Genomic DNA, 18,851 nt, shown 5'->3' with positions numbered 1-18,851 from the left:
GGCGAGAGATTTCCAACTCGCTCTTCCAAGATCATCAACATGATCGCTCTCCTCAACATGATGATGATGATTTTACTAACAACTCTAACAACAACAAACAGGATGATATCATCCGTTCATGCTCAAATCTTCTCATCTTCCGATCATAATATTTATTTTAAAACAGTTCATATGATCCCGCATAGTCATTGGGATGTTGGTTGGTTGAAAACAAAAAAGTCCTACTATGAGGAGGATGTAAAGCCTATCATTGAAGGCGTTTTGGAAGCTCTTGAAAAAAATCCAAAAAGGAAATTTATTTTTGTTGAGATGAGTTTTATTAATTATTGGTGGGACGAGGCAAAGCCTCATTGGAGAGATTTATTTATCAAGTTTTTAAAAGAGAAGAGAATAGAATTTTCATTGGCTGGAATGACCATGTCCGATGAAGCTGCTAACACTTACACTTCGGTGATACACACGTTAACGAGAGGTCATCAATTTGTTATGGACACGTTCGACAGCCAAATTGACAGCCAAACAAACGGTGGTGTCAAGACATTTGTGCCACATACTTCATTCAGAATTGATCCGTTTGGAAGTACCACCACCATGTCACGTCTCTATGCCGAATCGGGACTAAATGATACCGTAATCATGAGAATTCCTCAAACCATACAAACAGAGATGAGAAATTCAAAGAAAATGTCTTTCAGTTGGAAATTATCTGACGGATCTACAGTTTATTCAAACATTTTGGATTATCAATATTGCGTACGACCACTATTTTTTGATAATGAGCAAGGAGCAATTGCATACGTCGATGAGGATGAAGCTGCTGAAATTTTGCATGAACAAATTATGAAATATTCACTCGGATTTAAACAAAGTGACATTATGATTCCTGCTGGCTGCGATTTTACATTTAAATATGCCAAAAATCGGTTCGAGTTAATTGAGAAGGCCATTCGAGGCATTGAAAAGAATTCAACCAAGTATCCATACAAGATCCAATATTCTTTGCTGAGTGAATATATGGAAGCCTCCAAGCCACAAACTGATCCGCAAAATATTGTCGATTATGATTTCATGCCATACGCAGATGGACCTTCAGCATTTTGGACAGGATATTACACTTCATATCCCATTTTGAAACAATCAATTAGAGTAGCAGAAAGCTTTTTCAGAACCTCCAAAACATTGTTTGCCATTTCTGTTCCATTCGTGAGGGAGGAGGAGAAAAGCTCATATATTTCTGAGGGCTTTCGTAATCTGGATGTTTTGGCTGTGGCAATGGCTGATGTGACTCACCACGATGCAATCACAGGTACTTCCAAATTTGATGTCACACAAGATTATATTCAAAGTCTATCCGATGGAGTTTCTTCCGCAAAGAAAACTCTCTTCAAAGCTCTTAGCACTTTACTAACGAGTCGAATCTCGAAAGGTGACATGCTCCTTGAAAATTATGGAGCTTTGCTATCTCAAACTTTTTCATTCAAGACTTTCCTTGAGACACTCGAAAAGTTAGTGACAAAAAGAATCAGGGATTACTCGGTACCAATTGCAGTCTATAACAGTCTTGGTTGGGCAATATATAATCATGTTTCTGTCATTAATGTTGACGATGCGGTAGTAGATATTGCAGCTCAGACTTGTTTTTATGACCAAAGTGGAAAACCATTGAAATCCCAAATTGTTCGATCCTTGTTGGATCAGAATGATCAAGATTTGCATTTAATCATTCCTTATGTACCAGCTCTTGGTTATACCTTAGCCTTTGCCAAACCATGTAAAGATGTTGTACAGAATGACATGCAAGAAACAACTATAGATATTGATGACAAGAAGGGTTACACAGTCACCAATGGTAAAACATCATTAACATTCTGTCAACATTCGCAAATAGGAGGAGTCACATTGTGTTCTGTGCAAAAGTCTGATAAGAAGTATGACCTTTCACAACAACTCATGTACTATGAAAGTGACAGCTCATCCTATTACTCTCAACACAGTGGAGCTTACATTTTTGTTCCAAAAGCACAAAATCCAAAACCTCTCATCACTTCATCCACTCCAAAGAAAATAACAATCACCAAAAAGGCCACTCGTGGTATTTTCACACAAGTCAGCCAAGACATTGCTGCCAATGTCAAACAATACGTGAGAATTTATGAGCCCGAGGTTGCCCAACAACAAGGTTTTGATTTTGAATACATCTATGTTGTGGGACCTTTAGATTTAGATCAAGAGCTTATTACACGTTTTGATGCATCTGCATTTATTACATCTGGTGAAACTTTTTATTGTGACAAGAATGGTTTGGAAACAGTGAAGGTATCTCGAAAATCCAAGGTCGAAGCGACCTACATGCCCATGGTCTACAATTGTTATATTCGAGATGAAACTAGAAATACTCAGCTTACATTATTTGTTACTGAAACTCATGGTGCTGCTAGCATTCACAATGGTCAACTCGAAATTATGCTTCATAGAAGAACTTCTAGTGACGATGGTCGAGGTGTCGATCAAATGGTGAATGACGATTCTGTCATTGCTTTGAATATTAAGGTTCGCATTGATCAAGGTCTCAAGAAAGCACCTGACTTGAGAGGAATTGCTTTTCCTAAAGAAACTCTCATGAATAATTATCCACCCTTCTTGGCTCCATTCGCTAAAGACTTTTACACTCCCATTTCTTACTATAATGATGATGGAGAGGCTGTTATTAATGTGGAATCTGCTTCAAAACTTGTTGAAGAGTTCTCTGCCCTCAATCGACCATTGAGTGACAACCTTCATTTGACAAATTTAGATATTGTGTTGAATAGAAAGAGTTTTGATGCAAGTGACGCTAAAGCACTTGTTCAATTACAACATTTGGGAACGAATGAAGGAAAGGAAACTCTCACCATTCGAACCATGTTTATCAAGGAACTTGTCGATAAGAAAGTCCTCACTCTGGATGAAACGAACTTGTCAACATCGAAAAAGATTTCACAAGGAAGGACTTCAGATTTCTTCTCAATAGAACCATTCACATTCAAGACATTCTTATTTAAGCAAGGAAAGGCGACACCAAATTATGATTTTAAGGAACAAGATCAAGCATTGGAATGGACCTTCTCATTGGGCTTGTTGTTGGCTTCTGTGGTGGTACTTGTGTTCTTGTCCTTGTTGGGAATTTATTTTGTGTATCGACAAGCGCGAGATTCGTATACCATCATTGAACAACAGGATAAACCTTAATCCCAGTGTTGTTGTTGACAATGGGTTGCAACCAAAAATCACTTTAGTGTTAATTTCGACATTCAACATCAAGATTGGAGTGTTCTTGAGAATACAGTAAAGAAAAAAATTACCTTTTCAAATAGAACCGAATTGTTGAATGAAACCTTTCAGGCGCCTGAAAGGTTTATAAAGCACTTTGCCTTAATTAATTCTCATCAATTAAAGAAGCATATTTATTAATTCACAGCCACAAAAAGCAACCCGTAATTGGGGAATTATAAGGTGGTAGAGATTTTACAAAATTACACAATCATCTTGTCATGTACAAAGTTGCAACACTAATAATCGTAGTGGATATTTACAAATATGTCAAATTAATAGGTAGGATAGTATTGGGAAAAAGTACTAAAGAATTGTAAACATGTGTAGTAACAGTTAATCAACTACTTTCTAGATTTCATGAGACCAATAGCCAAAGCACCCAATCCAATTATTCCTCCCACAGCCAACGTTGTCACTCCTGCCAATGTTAATCCAATAATTCCTTCTTGTTGAAGTGATTTTTTCTTTCTTTCAATCAATTGATACAATCTCTTTCCTTGTTCATTTTCACTATCGAATTCTAACAATGTTTGAACGGCGGCCTCTGCTTTTACATAATCCTTCAAGAAATAGAAAGCAAGAGCAATTAAATATAAACAATCTCTCTTGTAATGGGATGAACTTTCTATCGATAAATCATTCACTTCAAAAATGTTATGATTGCAACGTAAAATGTTTTCCAATAACGAAATTCCTTTGTGTATCAGAATTTCATGTCCAGATTTTATATACAGCACTGAAAGAGTAAAAGCTGATCTGTTTTTTGCATTCTCATCCGTGATCGAATTGTAAATTGCTTCCGCTTTTTCAATATCTTCGGAAGTTATATATTTTTGTTCCTCTTCCAAACTCTTTTCAAGGAATGATAAATATTCTTCATCATCGTCTTTGATTAGTTTACGACCTGAAGGCATTGCTGTTGTTGAGGTGGAAGAGGTTTCTGTTGGGTTGGGCGTTTCTTCTTCTTTACGGATCGGATCTGAAGATGGCAACATTTTTTTTTGCTTTTTGATTTTAAAATTATAATATTAAATAATTCATTTTAAAAAGAGTTTCACGATCATCATGTGGTTCTTTCTTGTAAACATTTCAATGCTTTCATTCTTTTCATTTCTCTTTTTCAAATTGGAGCGATTCATCATTTTCAAAATTGAGAGTAGATGGATCCCTCGCATCATCACAGCGTTACAAAATAATTTTTGAATTTTTGAAAAAAATGTCTTCATCATCAGCTTCACGAAAAAAGGGCAACGACGAAGAAAAGCTCACCCGTATTGCCATCGTCAATGAAGATCGATGCAAACCCAAAAAGTGTTCCCAGGAATGTAAAAAGTCATGTCCTGTGGTCCGTGTTGGTAAATTATGTATTGAAGTAAAGCCAACCGATAAAATAGCCTTCATCTCTGAAGAGCTTTGTGTTGGTTGTGGTATTTGCGTAAAGAGATGTCCTTTTGAAGCCATTCAAATCATCAACTTGCCAAAGAATTTGGAGAAGGAAACTACACATAGATACGGTCCAAACTCATTCAAACTCCACAGATTACCTTTGCCTCGTCCTGGTCAAGTGCTCGGATTGGTCGGTACAAACGGAATTGGTAAATCGACAGCATTGAAGATTTTGGCTGGTAAGGAGAAGCCAAATTTGGGTCAATTTACTCGTCCTCCAGAATGGAGTGAAATTCTAGCCTATTTCCGTGGAAGTGAATTGCAAGCATACTTTACAAGACTTTTGGAAGACAACTTGAAGACTACCATGAAACCACAATATGTCGATCAAATTCCACGTGCTGCCAAGGGTAAAGTATTGCAAATTCTCAAGAGTAAGGATGAGAGAGAAGTGTTGGAGGAACAAATCGACAAACTTGATTTAAAGAGCGTTTTGGATCGTGAAATTGGTGACTTGTCCGGAGGTGAATTGCAACGTTTCGCAATTGCTATTGTGTGTGTTCGTAAAGCTGATGTCTACATGTTTGATGAACCTTCTTCATATTTGGACATTAAGCAAAGATTGCAAGCTGCTCAAGTCATTAGAGAGCTTGTCACTCACGACAACTATATCATTGTTGTTGAGCACGATTTGAGTATTTTGGATTATTTGAGTGACTTTATTTGTTGTTTGTATGGTGTTCCTGGTGCTTATGGTGTTGTTACCATGCCCTTCTCCGTCAGAGAAGGTATTAACATTTTCTTGGCTGGTTTTGTTCCAACTGAGAACTTGCGTTTCCGTGATGATGCTTTGAGCTTTAAAGCAAGTGAAAATGTGGATGAAATTGAAGAATCTGCATCCAGAAAGACCTACAGTTATCCAAGCATGAAAAAGACTTTTGGAAATGCTTTCGAGTTGAATGTTATTGCTGGTTCATTTGCTGCCTCTGAAATTGTTGTTTTGCTCGGAGAGAATGGTACAGGTATGTAGAGTTTTTTGTTGTTCGTCATATCGATTGATGACTTGACAATTTTTCTGTTGACTTGAATGCCACTTTCTCTCCTTCGATTCAAACACATTCAATCCATTCATTATCTTCTTTTCCTAATTTGCCACATACTTTTTTGTTCACTTGGCATCGTTTGTGATCATTCACTCATTCGATTTTTATATTCATTTGCCTACATTTTCACTTGGTGGGTCCTAATACCCTCTATGGATTCACTTGGTAATCCCAAACCCATATTAATATCCCACAGGTAAAACAACCTTCATTAAAATGTTGGCCGGTAAGGAGAAACCAGATGATGAATCTGTTGATATTCCAGAATTGAGTGTTTCATTCAAGCCTCAAACCATTGCTCCCAAGTTCCCTGGCTCCGTTAAAGACTTGTTACTCACCAAGATTAGAGAGGCTTTCATGCACCCACAATTCCAAGCTGATGTTGTCAAGCAAATGAGCATTAATCACTTGATGGATCAAAAAGTTCAATACTTGTCAGGCGGTGAGTTGCAAAGAGTTGCCTTAGTATTGGCCTTAGGTACTCCTGCTGATGTGTACTTGATTGATGAACCTAGTGCCTACTTGGACTCTGAACAACGTCTCCACGCTGCCAAGGTTATTAAGAGATTTATTCTTCACACTAAGAAGACTGCGTTCGTTGTCGAGCACGACTTTATCATGGCCACTTATTTGGCTGATCGAGTGATTGTGTATGAGGGTGTTCCTTCTGTTAAGGCCCTTGCCAACACTCCACAACCATTACTCTCTGGTATGAACAAGTTCTTAAAGTCTCTCAATATTACATTCCGTCGTGATCCAACCAACTATCGTCCACGTATCAACAAGTTGAATTCCATGAAGGATAAGGAACAAAAAGAACAAGGAAATTACTTCTATCTCGATACTGACGATGATGAAGAGGATGAAAAGAGTTCAAGCAAGAGCAGAGCAAAGAAGAAGTAAACTCTTAGACTCTCGAGATTGAACACTGGCAGCACTTGCGTGTGTGTGGACAGAGCAAGATTACTCTTCCCATAATGATTACCAATGACATTCAATTTCGTTCAGATGACGATGAATGAAATATTCCTCTCCCTTCTCACTTCACTGATTTGTTCACCCATATTATTATTATTATTATCCTTATTATACATAACATCGCGAGTAATTATACAAACATTAAAGGCCGAAACCTCTACTCGACGCAAACCTTCCAACTCGTTTCCATCTTTCGTGAATTCAACTCCAACTGATTTGCATAAAAATGAACACTAGGGAGGAAGAGGAGGATTCTCCTTACTCCCTCAATCATCATCGTCAGGTAGAAGAAGAGGACGAGAATGACCATGACGATCCTCGATATCATCATCATCATCCACATACTCCTCTAACAAATCATCATCATCAAAACGAGTACGCTACACCATCATGGAGCAGCAAAATAATGAACACTTTCATGCTCCGTTGGATGGTGGTGGGGATATTTGTTGTGTTGCTGCTATTGCTCATCATACCAGGTCTTGTTCAATGGATCAATAGGGATCATCCAGTAGTGGAAAGAGCCCAAAATCAAGACAGAGAAATTATAAAAGATCCTAGCGAGAATAGGCAAGCCAAACCCAATACAAACATTCGTAAGATGATACCATTTCGAGCCTTCCTTAATCGAGACAACACCATCAATGATTTGGAACGAGATCAGCACTCATTTCTAATGACACCTGAGAATAATTTATTGAATCAACAACCTTCACGAATGGAGTCGTCCTTAAAAGAACACAACCACCTTTTTGGAGATGATAACAAGTATATCAAAAAGGAAGCAAAAAGGCAATTCATTGTAAAGCTACGTGAAGGTGTATGGGAGCGGCAAGCAGAGAATGCGAAAATTCGAAAGAGACAAGCTTCGATCAACAAAACGAAAGATCTCATCTCCTCGTTGATGATGAACTCATTGGGAAATAACCATGTACTGGGAAATTCTCATGTCCTTGCGGTGGTTGTTCGCGAGAGTGATTTGGTATCGCTATCTTCAGAAAATGCTTCCTCTGTGATTGAATGGATTGGAGAATTTGAGCCTCGATTCAAATCTGCCATTCGTTTCGACAAGTTGGAATCTCTCTACAAGAGAAAGATCGACACGATTGCCTCTCAGAATGCCACTAGTGACTTCTCAAGAACCAATCGCCTCCAACCTCGCATTGACTCCTTCTCTGAAAAGGATGTAAAATCGAGTCAAAATGAACAGTCTTCCAACAACAACATGATGGATTTTGAGGTGTCTCTTGTGTCCTCACTGGATGCCATTGAGTCTGGAAAGAGTATTGAAGAGGCCCATCAGATTGCTGGTGAATTGAACTCATTCTTTTCAACGAAATTCACACAAGGTAAGGATTATTTGCCCTTACGTGTGGTGAGTGAGAGCATGATGGAATTGAGCTTTTCTCCTCTTGTCGCAAAGGAGATGGGGTCCATACTCCTTGCCCATCCCAATGTACATTTTGTGGATGTCAAATTGAAGGTCGCACTCCTGAATAAGAGAGTGTCAACCTTAATCCAAGCCTCAAATAATAGTGCTTCCATTAGCAGTTCTTCCACTCCATTCTACGACCTCAATATTTTTGGAAACAATCAAGTCATTGGCATTGCAGATACAGGGCTTGATTACGACAATTGCTTTTTCAAGGATTCTGTGAGGTCGGTGACAATCAATAGTCTCAATATGAATCGAAGAAAGGTGGTGTTTTATGGCAGTCAATATGGCAACAGTAGGGATAGTGTCAATGGCCATGGTACTCATGTGGTCGGTACTGCCCTCGGCTCTTTGGAAAATCAAGCTCTTAATACTGGACTCAATCAATATCATGGCGTTGCGCCCTCAGCCAAGGTTTATTTCACAGATCTTGAAAATTCACAAGGAGTCTTTTCAATACCTTCATCTGTATCATCTTTATTCTCTACAGCCTACTCCAATCCAACTGCACAGGTGAAAATCTTTTCCAACAGTTGGGGATGCTCGCCAACAGCTTACGTCTCATGCTTGTACGATTGCAGTAGTTGTGCTCTCTCGATTTCTTACGCAGGCTTACCTGCTGGCACGGGTGTCTCTAATGCTGATTGCCAGCAGTTTTTTGGAGTTTCTACGTGTTGCGAGGTTTGCAACAAGTACACTAGCATGTCTCAAGCAATAGACCAGTTTTTGTGGGACAACAAAGATGCCGTCATTCTCTTCGCTCAAGGAAATGATGGAGACATGTCAGAGTTTGGGAATATGGGTTATCCTGCCACTGCCAAGAATTCAATTTCAGTAGGAGCTCATCAAACAACCAATGAAGGTTTCATTGATGGCGTGACATACATTGATTTTCAAGAGGCAGCCACACAAAATGGATTTTCTTCAACGTCCCAATGTTGTGCGTCCACGTTGCATGAGATAAGAATGAAGTGTTGTGCCTCTACCATGTCGTCTTATTATAGCACTCATCCGTCCTACTACAATGAGAATAATTTAGCTTACTTTAGCAGCAGAGGTCCAGCAAGTGGTAAGTAATGATTGTGATTTTGTACACGTGACTGTTGATTGCTGTTTTTTTGCATTTGCGGCCCACATGAATGGAATTGAATATTTTCTTGTTTAACCACACATGTCTCATCAAAAGGCAACAGAATCAAACCAGACATTGTTGCACCTGGGCACACAGTGGTGTCCACTCACTCAGATGGTACAACCACGTCGAATAATTGTGACGCTGGCGCTCCTGTCGGCTCAAACGCAGCAGCGCGTATAACCAAGTACGGAACAAGTATGGCCACACCAGCTGTGGCAGGTGCATTGGCCTTGTTAAGAGAATTCTTTCAAACTCGCATGCAAATAGCAAATCCTAAGGGTCCTCTTCTCAAAGCAGCACTCATTCATAGTGCTGTTCCACTTTCGGGAACCTTCTCATATTCGTCGACAGAGACACCACGATTTTCTGTTTCAGAACAATATGGAACGCCCAATCCCTACGATGGATTCGGGAGGGTACAAATTGGTAATCTTTTGAGTATGGATGGTTCGAGCGTGGAGTTGAAAATTCTTGAGGGTTCGTTCAATTCATTGAGCGATACTGCAAAACTATGCTTCCGATTGAAGAGTGCTCTGAATGCAAACAATGGAAACACATTTTTCAAAGCTACGTTAGCGTGGTATGATTATCCTTCAAGCGTTGCTGTAGCTGCCACTCTTGTTCATGATTTGGATTTAATAGTGAATCATTATTATTTATCTGGCACTGATGGTACAACCCAAAAGAATATGACACTCTATTTTGGGAATGGCTGGTTCAATGAAACTGATATCCACAACAATGTGGAACATGTTGAGGTGAACTCGATCACCTTAAGCGCTTCCAGTAGTGACTCTCAAATGATCAGTGTACAACTCCTAAATAAGGGCATATCTCGAGCTCAAGAATATCATGTGGTTACTTCATTTGTTCAAGGTTATTGGGAGGTGCTGCCAACAAGCTCATGTGTCTATAAGACATTTATTGAACCCACACCTGCAGCAAGTGCTGTAGATTCTGGCTGCACCGTAGTGATCAATAACACTACTACGAGCAATAATGAAACGTCCTTTCAAAACGGAACTATTGTTGGTAATTCTACAAACACTTGTGTAAACTGCACAAGCGACATTTCAAACAGTACCTTCATTGCAAATACCAATAGTACTAGCAATAACGAAACCATTGCCAACAATTCCACAACGTGTTTGAACTGTTCCATAGGAGGATCAACCAACAATGAAACCACAATCACAAATGGAACAATGGTCAATATCACTTCTACGAACAATAATGACACGACAAACCAAAATGGAACTAATGTTGGTAATTCTACAAACACATGTGTAAACTGCACAATCGACGTTGTAAATAACACCTTCATTGACAATAACTCCAATCAAACCTATTACGATAATTCTACAACATGCTTGAACTTTTCAACCGACGCTTCCAATAATACTGTGTTTGATAATTCAACATTAGTTGATAATTCTACACTCAGCTCAAACAATAGTGAAATACCATCCTTCAACCAGACAAATGAAACCAATTACGAAAGGAACAACTCATACGTGACGAATGAAACAACCTCCTCCAATTATACTATCACAAACACAACAATGAACAATGATACGAGTGCGGATTCTAATCGAACAGAGAATTATTATTGCATGGGAATTCTGTATTCAAACATTACATTTGTATGTAGTGGTAACGGAGATTGTGTTAACGAAGATGATTGTAAATGTAGAGAGGGTTATTTTGGCCAAGATTGCTCTGTTTCAAAATGTACAGATCTCAACAACTGCAGCCTTAATGGCCTTTGTATTGCTCACAACAATTGCTCATGTTTTCCAAACTTTTTCGGCGATGATTGCTCTTCAACGATTCCCTCTTTACACAGTAGATGTGTTGAGGTGTCTCGAGAGTATACACTTTTTTGCAACAAGACAGTCTTCATGGATCATGAAATTCTATTTACTGATGAATTTGGAACGGTATCCAATCTCTCTCACATTTATGACGGAAATGCACAAGCTTGCTTCACCACACTAGTGTCGAATCAAGCAGCCTCTTGCGATGAGAAATGCCAAAACTCTCTCAAAGAGTTTTGTTGCCTTGACGCGTTTCCAAGTTGCAACAGAATTGACTTGAGTGAGGAACGCATGTGTAGAGATACATGTGAATGGCTCGCAGCAACATCACAAGTGGTGTTACCATGCGACAAGTATCCATCAAATGAAAGGTGCATGAACATTTCGTTTAGTAACGAGACCACACATTTCAACAACAATACGACACCTTCCTTTTCGTGCAATGAGATAGAGAGTACAGACCTCTTTTCAGTGTGCTCAGGAAGAGGTACATGTATTGCACAAGACACTTGTGAATGCAATGGAAATTTTGACGCAAGCACATTTTGTGCCACCTGTCTCAAAGGTTATGAAGGAAAGTATTGCAAAGAAAAGATGAATGGTTCATTACCAGAAACAACTCCATTCCTGTTGGATCCATATTCCTTTGGGTTCACTTTGGAAGGAGATAAAATTGTAGGGGTTGTCGTATCTTCTCCGCCCTGGCCGCCTGTGGTTACTTGTGACATGCTGATTGCTCCCGATGATTTGACCCTTCTTGGAGACTTGGCTACTTGTTCCCTTATCTCTGGTACAACAACGTCCACATTAGAAATTTCACTTGGTCTCAATCCAACGGTAGTGGATCAAAGTATTATTCGATTCGTGGCAACTAATCCTTTCGATTCAAATACGGCACTGATTCCTGTGTATGCACAAATTGTGATTGGTCTTGGTAGATTTGTACCACTTCCTCCTCATATTGTGCTACTTTATAACAAACCATCCATTTCCATCTGTGATGATGTGTTTATTGATGCATCAGGTTCTTCCTCAAATGATAAACGTCCGTTGAGGTTTTCATTCGTTGCTGTCTCTGCTCCCTCAATAGTTGACCTGAATCGCTTAAACTTATACATACAGTCCACCTATGTCAGTCAACTCGATGGAAACACAGCTGCAAGTACCTCCACTCTGTACATCGACATGCAAACCATTCGATCCTTGTCTCTGGGTTCCTACGAGATTGCAGTTCAAGTAATCTCAATGTTCAAACAGAACACTACCAAATCCGTTGCATTCACAATTCTGAAAGATGTTGTACCCTCCTTGAGTATTGATAAGGGCTTTTCTAGTACGGTTGTGATTGGAAAAGTGGTCATGTACACGCCCATCATTTCATTCCCAACCTGTTATTTTGGAAATGGTGCAGCCAAGTTCAGTTATTCATTGGATCATACCAAAGAATCTGCCTCTCCTCAAGTGTCAATAACATCACAAGACTCTGTGCTGATATTCGGTCCAGGTTATACTGAACTGCCACAAGAGGGTGCCTATTACTTTGTACTGAAAGCAGAGAGTGACAACGCCATGACCACCACGCTTTCATTTACTGTGTTTGCTCAACTGCCACCTCTCTCAATAGCCTTCGATAAAGGTGACTTCACCATGTCTGCTGAAGAGACACTTGAATTCCGAGTGGTGACTCAAGACCCAAGCCAAATTCACAACCTTACAGAATCCGAAGTGATTGAAATTGTGTGTTACAACATGACACATGAGAGCATGAATCAAACTACTCTGTGTGAAAATATTGCGTTGCCAATTACCACCTCTTATAAGACCTCTCTTACTCCAGGAATTTATAATTTTGCTGCACATGTCACAAAGGGTCAAAGAAGTGCGACAACTTCCATCGTTGTTAATGTTGTTTCAACACCAAAGGCCTCTCTTCTACGTGTATCCATCCTTAGAATCGACGAAATGAGCATTTCGGAAGACAATGTGCTTGGTGCAGGTACTGCCTTGGTGGATCCTTCAAAGCCACTCGTGTTGTGGTCGTATTGTGAGGAAGAGTTGGCAAGACCAACCTATTTGTGGTCGGTACAATCTGGATTGGGACAGACAATATCTTTCACGAGAGAAACTCTCTCAAAAAGTTATTTAACCCTTCCAAAGGATCAATTAGTTCCTGGTAGCTCATATTCCGTGTCGTTGCTTCTTCAAGACACTGCTGGATTATCTCGAAGTGGGTCTGCCAAATTCAGCTTCACGGTCAACTCACCACCGAGCGTGGGCAATTTAGAGATTCTCCCATCTACAGGATCAGCCCTAACAACGCAATTTTATATCAAATGTGGAAATGGATGGTTCACTTCAAATACCCCACTTACATTCAAATTCTTGTATTATGATGAATTGAATGACTATTGGGTTCCATTGGCAGAAAGATCAGAGATGCAGTCGATCAAAACTCTCCTTCCCAACACCTGTCTAAATACTACAGAATGTCATTTAAGGGTAAAAGTGATTGCATTCGATAGATTTTTAGCTTCCTCGGAGGTAGAATCGAGTGTTACCGTTGAGAAACCAAGTACATCATTCGCCATAAGCACTCTCTCCACTCTTACATCCAGAATGTCCTCAAGTATCCTCGATATGGCCTCTGTCACAACATCTCTTGGAGTTATTTCCTCATTATCACCTGAAACAACAACTCTTCAACAGAGAGAAGCCTTGTCGAATGTAACCACAACGATTGTGAATGCGTTCATTCAGAGCAAATGGATCAAGTCAAGCACTCAAACCACAGATTCTGTGAGCGCAACTCTATCAGTGTTTTCATCGATGAATGCGGGAATTCCATTCCTCAAGCAAACTGCATTCACGGCTGTTATTGATGCTCTTGCAAACGTAACTGCTCTTGCGGCAAGTAGCTCTCAAATTGTAATTAGTGAGAATATTCTCAATTCTACCAAAAAGATTTGTGACTCATTGTTCAATTATGTCAAGGAAAAGGGAATTCATTCTAGCAACATTGCCAAACGAATGAATGTACAACAAATAGTCAATGTGTCAGAGCTAGATGTAATTAATAATGCCTATGAGAATTTGGCCATTTCGTACTTGAAGTCCTTCGCTCCAGATATGCCTCCATCCCTCATTGCAACTCCCTACTCTGTCCAATATTCCATACGATCGAGCATGGCCTCATTACTGAATGGCTTACAAGGAAAGATGGATCGCAAAAATTCATTTTCCCTATTCCCCAGTTTGATTTCTAATCCAGGAATATTGTGGTCCATGAAGAACCTCGATATTCATATGAAGAGCTACGATATGAAAAATCAAAATGAAACCATCCAAACTCTTTTTAGTCGATCTGAGGTATTGAGAAATGCTGTATCGAATATTGTTGAATTTGCTGTCATGAGAGCGTCCAACCCAACAGAACGATTGCGTCTCGAAGGAGATAGCCCATTGGCCAATATAACATTTGAGAGATTGGATAATGCCACTGCAATTTCGAGAACCTTCTTGGAGACCAGAGGTGCAAACCAAGTGTTTGGGTGTGCTTTCTGGAATGAGGATCGAAGAATATTTGAAGTTGTCAACTCTACGTATTACAACAACTCATGCAAAATTGTGGAGGCAAAACGTGAAACCGTCACTGCACAAGTATTTAGGACTGGACTTTTTATGGTTGTGACAAGTCCTGTAACGGGTGTTAATCCTGTGGTGCCAGGAAAATCGCCAACACCCATTCGCTCACCCCAGCAACCAACCGTTGGAAACAATGATTTTGATATTGCTGTTGCAGTTGTGGTGTGTGTTATAATTGCAGTTGTGGTAGGGTCGTGTTTCATGGTAATCTGTTTGTATTTAATATGGAGGAAGATTAAGAGGAAACGACAAAGAGTGATCCAAATGCATGTCACACATTCCCCAATGAAAATGTTTCCTGTAATCGAGCAAGAACAGATTGAGTTACCATCTATTGGGACGGTTTAGGAATTTGTTTTAAAAACGCTCGATAATACATGGCAGCATTTTCGGGTTCTGTAAATAAACTTATCATATCGTGTTATTATTCGTAGTTTTATTCTTGATATCTCAATGTTACACTGATGGATTGCAGAAGAAGTAAAACTGTTGAACCATGATAATATACTCAATGTATCCAACTGATATAAAGTTATTAAAAATTAAGAAAATGAAGCCACACACACTACTCACCTAATGATCCTCCAAGCAACGGAATTCGTTTCAGAATTGGTAATAGAATAAGTTTGAAAACTCTGTTCATAATTAATTCAAACAAAGGACCTCGATACAAGTAATTAAATAAGCTGGAAACTCTTCTATTGTACTCTGACTCGATAACCATACCAGAAGTGGCAGGCCGTTCCGTTGTGACCCTTTCTCTTTGTTCACCTTCAATGATACTCACTGCTTTTTTGCTCACATAGAGTGAAAATAATTCCATAAGAAGTGACACAACAAATGGTGTCCAAGATCGGAAACCGTACTTGGCAAGAAGAAAACCTGTCGTGTTGACAACAAATTTCGAAATAATTATAATGTGAACCGAGTGTCAATAACAATTCATACAAGTTATGTAGAAACATGGTATAAATAAGATCATTTGACATCAAATATTATCACCTTACTTACTGTACACTACTGGCTTGCAAGCATAGATGACTTCTGATAGATATAATAACATTTTCCCTCTCGTACCATCCATGGCCCTGTCATATCCAGCCAAAAGTATATACACATGTTGAGAGGCATGTCCCAATTGCTTTCCCAATTCTGTTGTGGTTGGTACTGAATGGCTTGACGTTTTACTATTGCTCAATACGGCAAACATTTCATCAGAGGATGGTATTTTTCGTCCGCTTCGTGAACCAATTCTTGGCTTTGCTTGAGTTCGTTGCTTTTCTTTGTACTCTTCGAGAGCTTGTTTCTCTTTTTCGAAAGGATGAATTTTCGGAGCAACTGGTAATAAGTTGGCCATAGGAATATTCATAGTTTCTTCATCTGGTGGAAGGACAGTATAATTTAGGAACATGGGTACATTGGTTTTGGATTTGAAAATGGCTACTAGTTTGAGAACCGCTCTGTGACGTTTGTGAATGATGATGAATGATAATTATATGGTCATATTATGTCAGTTTTGTGTGTCACGATGGATACAATTTTCATTATTTGATAAAAAAATGATGCATTTGATGCCCTTACAATATTTATCATCTTACTTACCTTATAATCTCAGTAATAATAATGACATTCCAGTAGTTGCGTCTTCCTGTTTTTTTCGATTTGTATTCGGTTTTGAAAATAATTTCAACAAGTAAAATAAAACATTCAATGAGTCTTAAAAACTGTCCAACTTTGTGATAGTACATGAATCGTTCATCCGATTGAATATTCTTGTGTTGTAATTTGTGCTTATCTGCCACATAATCTTGATACCATCCTATTGTTGTAATGACGGTTGAAATTTTTTCAGTTTCTAAAATGTCGAGTAAGTGATTTTCTTTTTCAGCTTCTTCTGAGGCAGGCTCAGTGAGATCCACATCTGTCCTTGATCTACTACCGAGATACATTAAATTTCCAAGAGCTTTTAAAAATTCAATTTTTGACTTGTGGTTAATGATAATCTTCTCAACGAAATGTTGCCATTTTTGTTTTGAGGTCCAAAGAGATTTTAAAAAGGATTCTTTTTCGAGAGGCTCATTAATTTCGATGGTGGTTGTACTTGTAGCTGCTTCTGTTCTAACAATACCAGACGAGTTATTAGCATCATCGTTTTGGGATAAATCTACTTGTTGTAATGTAACTACTGTAGTGGCATTGTCATCATTAAGCCCACTTTTGGTATTATTAATCGTAATAGATATTTTTCTTTTCGAAGAATGATCTTCTTCTTCTTGAATGTCTAGTTCTTCGTATTCAGGAGTGATCTTTCTGGTAGAATTGAATTTTTCATTGCCGCTGTGATTGTTGTCGTTTGACTGTTGCATATGTGTATGCGCAACACATTCTGTTGTCAATTCTTTGGAGTGACCATTGTTCTGTGTCGTTGTTGAATCCTCTAAAAGAGTATTATAATTTTCAGAGTATTCCAAATTTTGTGTTGGGGTTCTTTCCTGTTGATGTAAAATTATGTTAATATTACTTTCATTGCTATTTACAGTATTATTTTCCGTTTGTTGTTGTTGGTGTTGATCGCTATCTTTTTTACCCATATTCTCATTCTTGTTTTCATCATTTTCCACTTGATATTCATCCTCATCAACCGCTGACTTTTCCTCGGATGTTATTGCTGAAGATTCATTGTTCTGAATTATGTGATTTCTGTGGCTATCACCTTCTTCTTGTTCCACCCCCTCCGATGATGGTGATGATGATGAATGAGGATCAAGAATAATTTCTTCTTCCGGTTGTTGTTGTTGTTTGTGATGATTTTGTGGTTGTTGTTGTTGTTTGGATCTTCTCGTAGGCATTTTTTTGTGAGAGTCATTTATTTTCGGAAAATTTAAAGTTTTCAAAGACTCTATGAACATGAACTGTAAAGGACATGAATTGTTGTTCATATTATTTGATTTGAAATAATCATCCTTGAATATTCATCCAAATGATGATCAAAACTTTGATTTGAAAAATAAATTTTATTTCACCATCAATAATTTTAAAAAAAATGAAACAATTTTCTTTTTTCAATTACCAACCGGGAAATGATGAGAGCAGCCAGCAGATGACCGGAACCTCAAATAATACCACAACATTTATTAATTATGATCCACAACAACAAGATAGCACAAGTGTTGGAAGTGAAACCAGTGGCTCCATGAATCCACCTGCTTCCAGAAAGGGAAGAAAGAAATCATCATCAAGAGGAGGTTCTTCTTCATCGGCTTCTACACAAAAAAAGAAGAAGAAAACGAAAAGTAAAAAACAACAAGAGGATGATGATGAAGATGATGAAGATTTGGAAGATGACTTTGCACCACCACCACCAAAGAAAAAGGCTTCAACACCACAAGATTTGGACGATGACGAAGACACTAATGATGTCGGATTTGATCAATCTTCGAATGCTGGAAATGATTTTTATGGATCTGGAATGGATGATGAAGATATGGATGATGAAGACGAAGAAAATGAAGAAGACAATGAAGATGAACAAACAGAAGGAAAAAAGAGAAAAAGAAAATCAAAATCTGGTGCAGATAAAGAAGGAGGGCCAGGACGAAAAAAGGCTGATATTGCTCCTCACATTCGCCAAATGATGTATGGATTTGGAGATGTGAAAAATCCATTACCTGAAACTGTGGCACTTATGGAAGAATTGGTCAAGGAATATGTGCATGAAATTGTCACAGAAGCTACGAAAATGTCAAAACGAGGAAAGTTAAATCCAGAAGATTTGATCTTTCTCATAAGGAATGACACAAAGAAATATCTCAGAGTAGATGAATTATTGAGGAAATATCAAGAAATTAAGAAGGCTAGAGACTTTTAAAATACTGTGTTCGATCATCCACTGATACACGAACAAGAGAGAATGACAACATTGGATCTAGAGTCTAACGTTTCACAAGGTCTTTGTTGCATGTTTGGCTTATCATCACATGTTTGCCAAAATGAGATATATTCAACAATCACTTCAATCTCACTCTGGAGCAACAAGAAGAAAA

At 38.6% G+C, this 18,851-nt stretch overlaps 6 protein-coding genes across 6 annotated transcripts; 4 read left to right on the top strand and 2 right to left on the bottom strand.

Annotated features, from left to right (window-relative positions):
* Positions 1-102: 102 nt before the first annotated feature.
* On the top strand, positions 103-3,228 carry FDP41_001864 (uncharacterized protein; the record flags this gene model as incomplete). Its single annotated transcript, XM_044704995.1, has 1 exon — positions 103-3,228. One exon carries the CDS (start codon positions 103-105, stop codon positions 3,226-3,228), a length of 3,126 nt encoding a protein of 1,041 aa, XP_044563507.1.
* A 425-nt stretch (positions 3,229-3,653) lies between these two features.
* On the bottom strand, positions 3,654-4,307 carry FDP41_001863 (uncharacterized protein; the record flags this gene model as incomplete). Its single annotated transcript, XM_044704994.1, has 1 exon — positions 3,654-4,307. The coding sequence occupies one exon, from the start codon at positions 4,305-4,307 to the stop codon at positions 3,654-3,656; it is 654 nt and encodes a 217-aa protein (XP_044563506.1).
* A 221-nt stretch (positions 4,308-4,528) lies between these two features.
* On the top strand, positions 4,529-6,704 carry FDP41_001862 (uncharacterized protein; the record flags this gene model as incomplete). The annotated part of the gene is made up of 2 exons (XM_044704993.1): positions 4,529-5,720; positions 5,998-6,704. The coding sequence occupies 2 exons, from the start codon at positions 4,529-4,531 to the stop codon at positions 6,702-6,704; spliced, it is 1,899 nt and encodes a 632-aa protein (XP_044563505.1).
* A 301-nt stretch (positions 6,705-7,005) lies between these two features.
* On the top strand, positions 7,006-15,156 carry FDP41_001861 (uncharacterized protein; the record flags this gene model as incomplete). The annotated part of the gene is made up of 1 exon (XM_044704992.1): positions 9,547-15,156. The coding sequence occupies one exon, from the start codon at positions 9,547-9,549 to the stop codon at positions 15,154-15,156; it is 5,610 nt and encodes a 1,869-aa protein (XP_044563504.1).
* Positions 15,157-15,264: 108 nt separating this feature from the next.
* FDP41_001860 (Peroxin 16 (Pex16), putative) lies at positions 15,265-17,657 on the bottom strand (the record flags this gene model as incomplete). Its single annotated transcript, XM_044704991.1, has 4 exons — positions 15,265-15,329; positions 15,382-15,690; positions 15,820-16,268; positions 16,411-17,657. The coding sequence occupies 4 exons, from the start codon at positions 17,655-17,657 to the stop codon at positions 15,265-15,267; spliced, it is 2,070 nt and encodes a 689-aa protein (XP_044563503.1).
* A 194-nt stretch (positions 17,658-17,851) lies between these two features.
* FDP41_001859 (uncharacterized protein) lies at positions 17,852-18,676 on the top strand (the record flags this gene model as incomplete). The annotated part of the gene is made up of 1 exon (XM_044704989.1): positions 17,852-18,676. The coding sequence occupies one exon, from the start codon at positions 17,852-17,854 to the stop codon at positions 18,674-18,676; it is 825 nt and encodes a 274-aa protein (XP_044563502.1).
* Positions 18,677-18,851: the final 175 nt, after the last annotated feature.

Source organism: Naegleria fowleri (assembly GCF_008403515.1).
Source record: "Naegleria fowleri strain ATCC 30894 chromosome Unknown tig28, whole genome shotgun sequence".
NCBI classification, from domain to species: Eukaryota; Heterolobosea; class Eutetramitea; order Acrasida; family Naegleriidae; genus Naegleria; species Naegleria fowleri.
The sequence above is the reverse complement of the archived record's forward strand: the minus strand, read 5'-3'. Positions and strand labels throughout refer to the sequence as shown.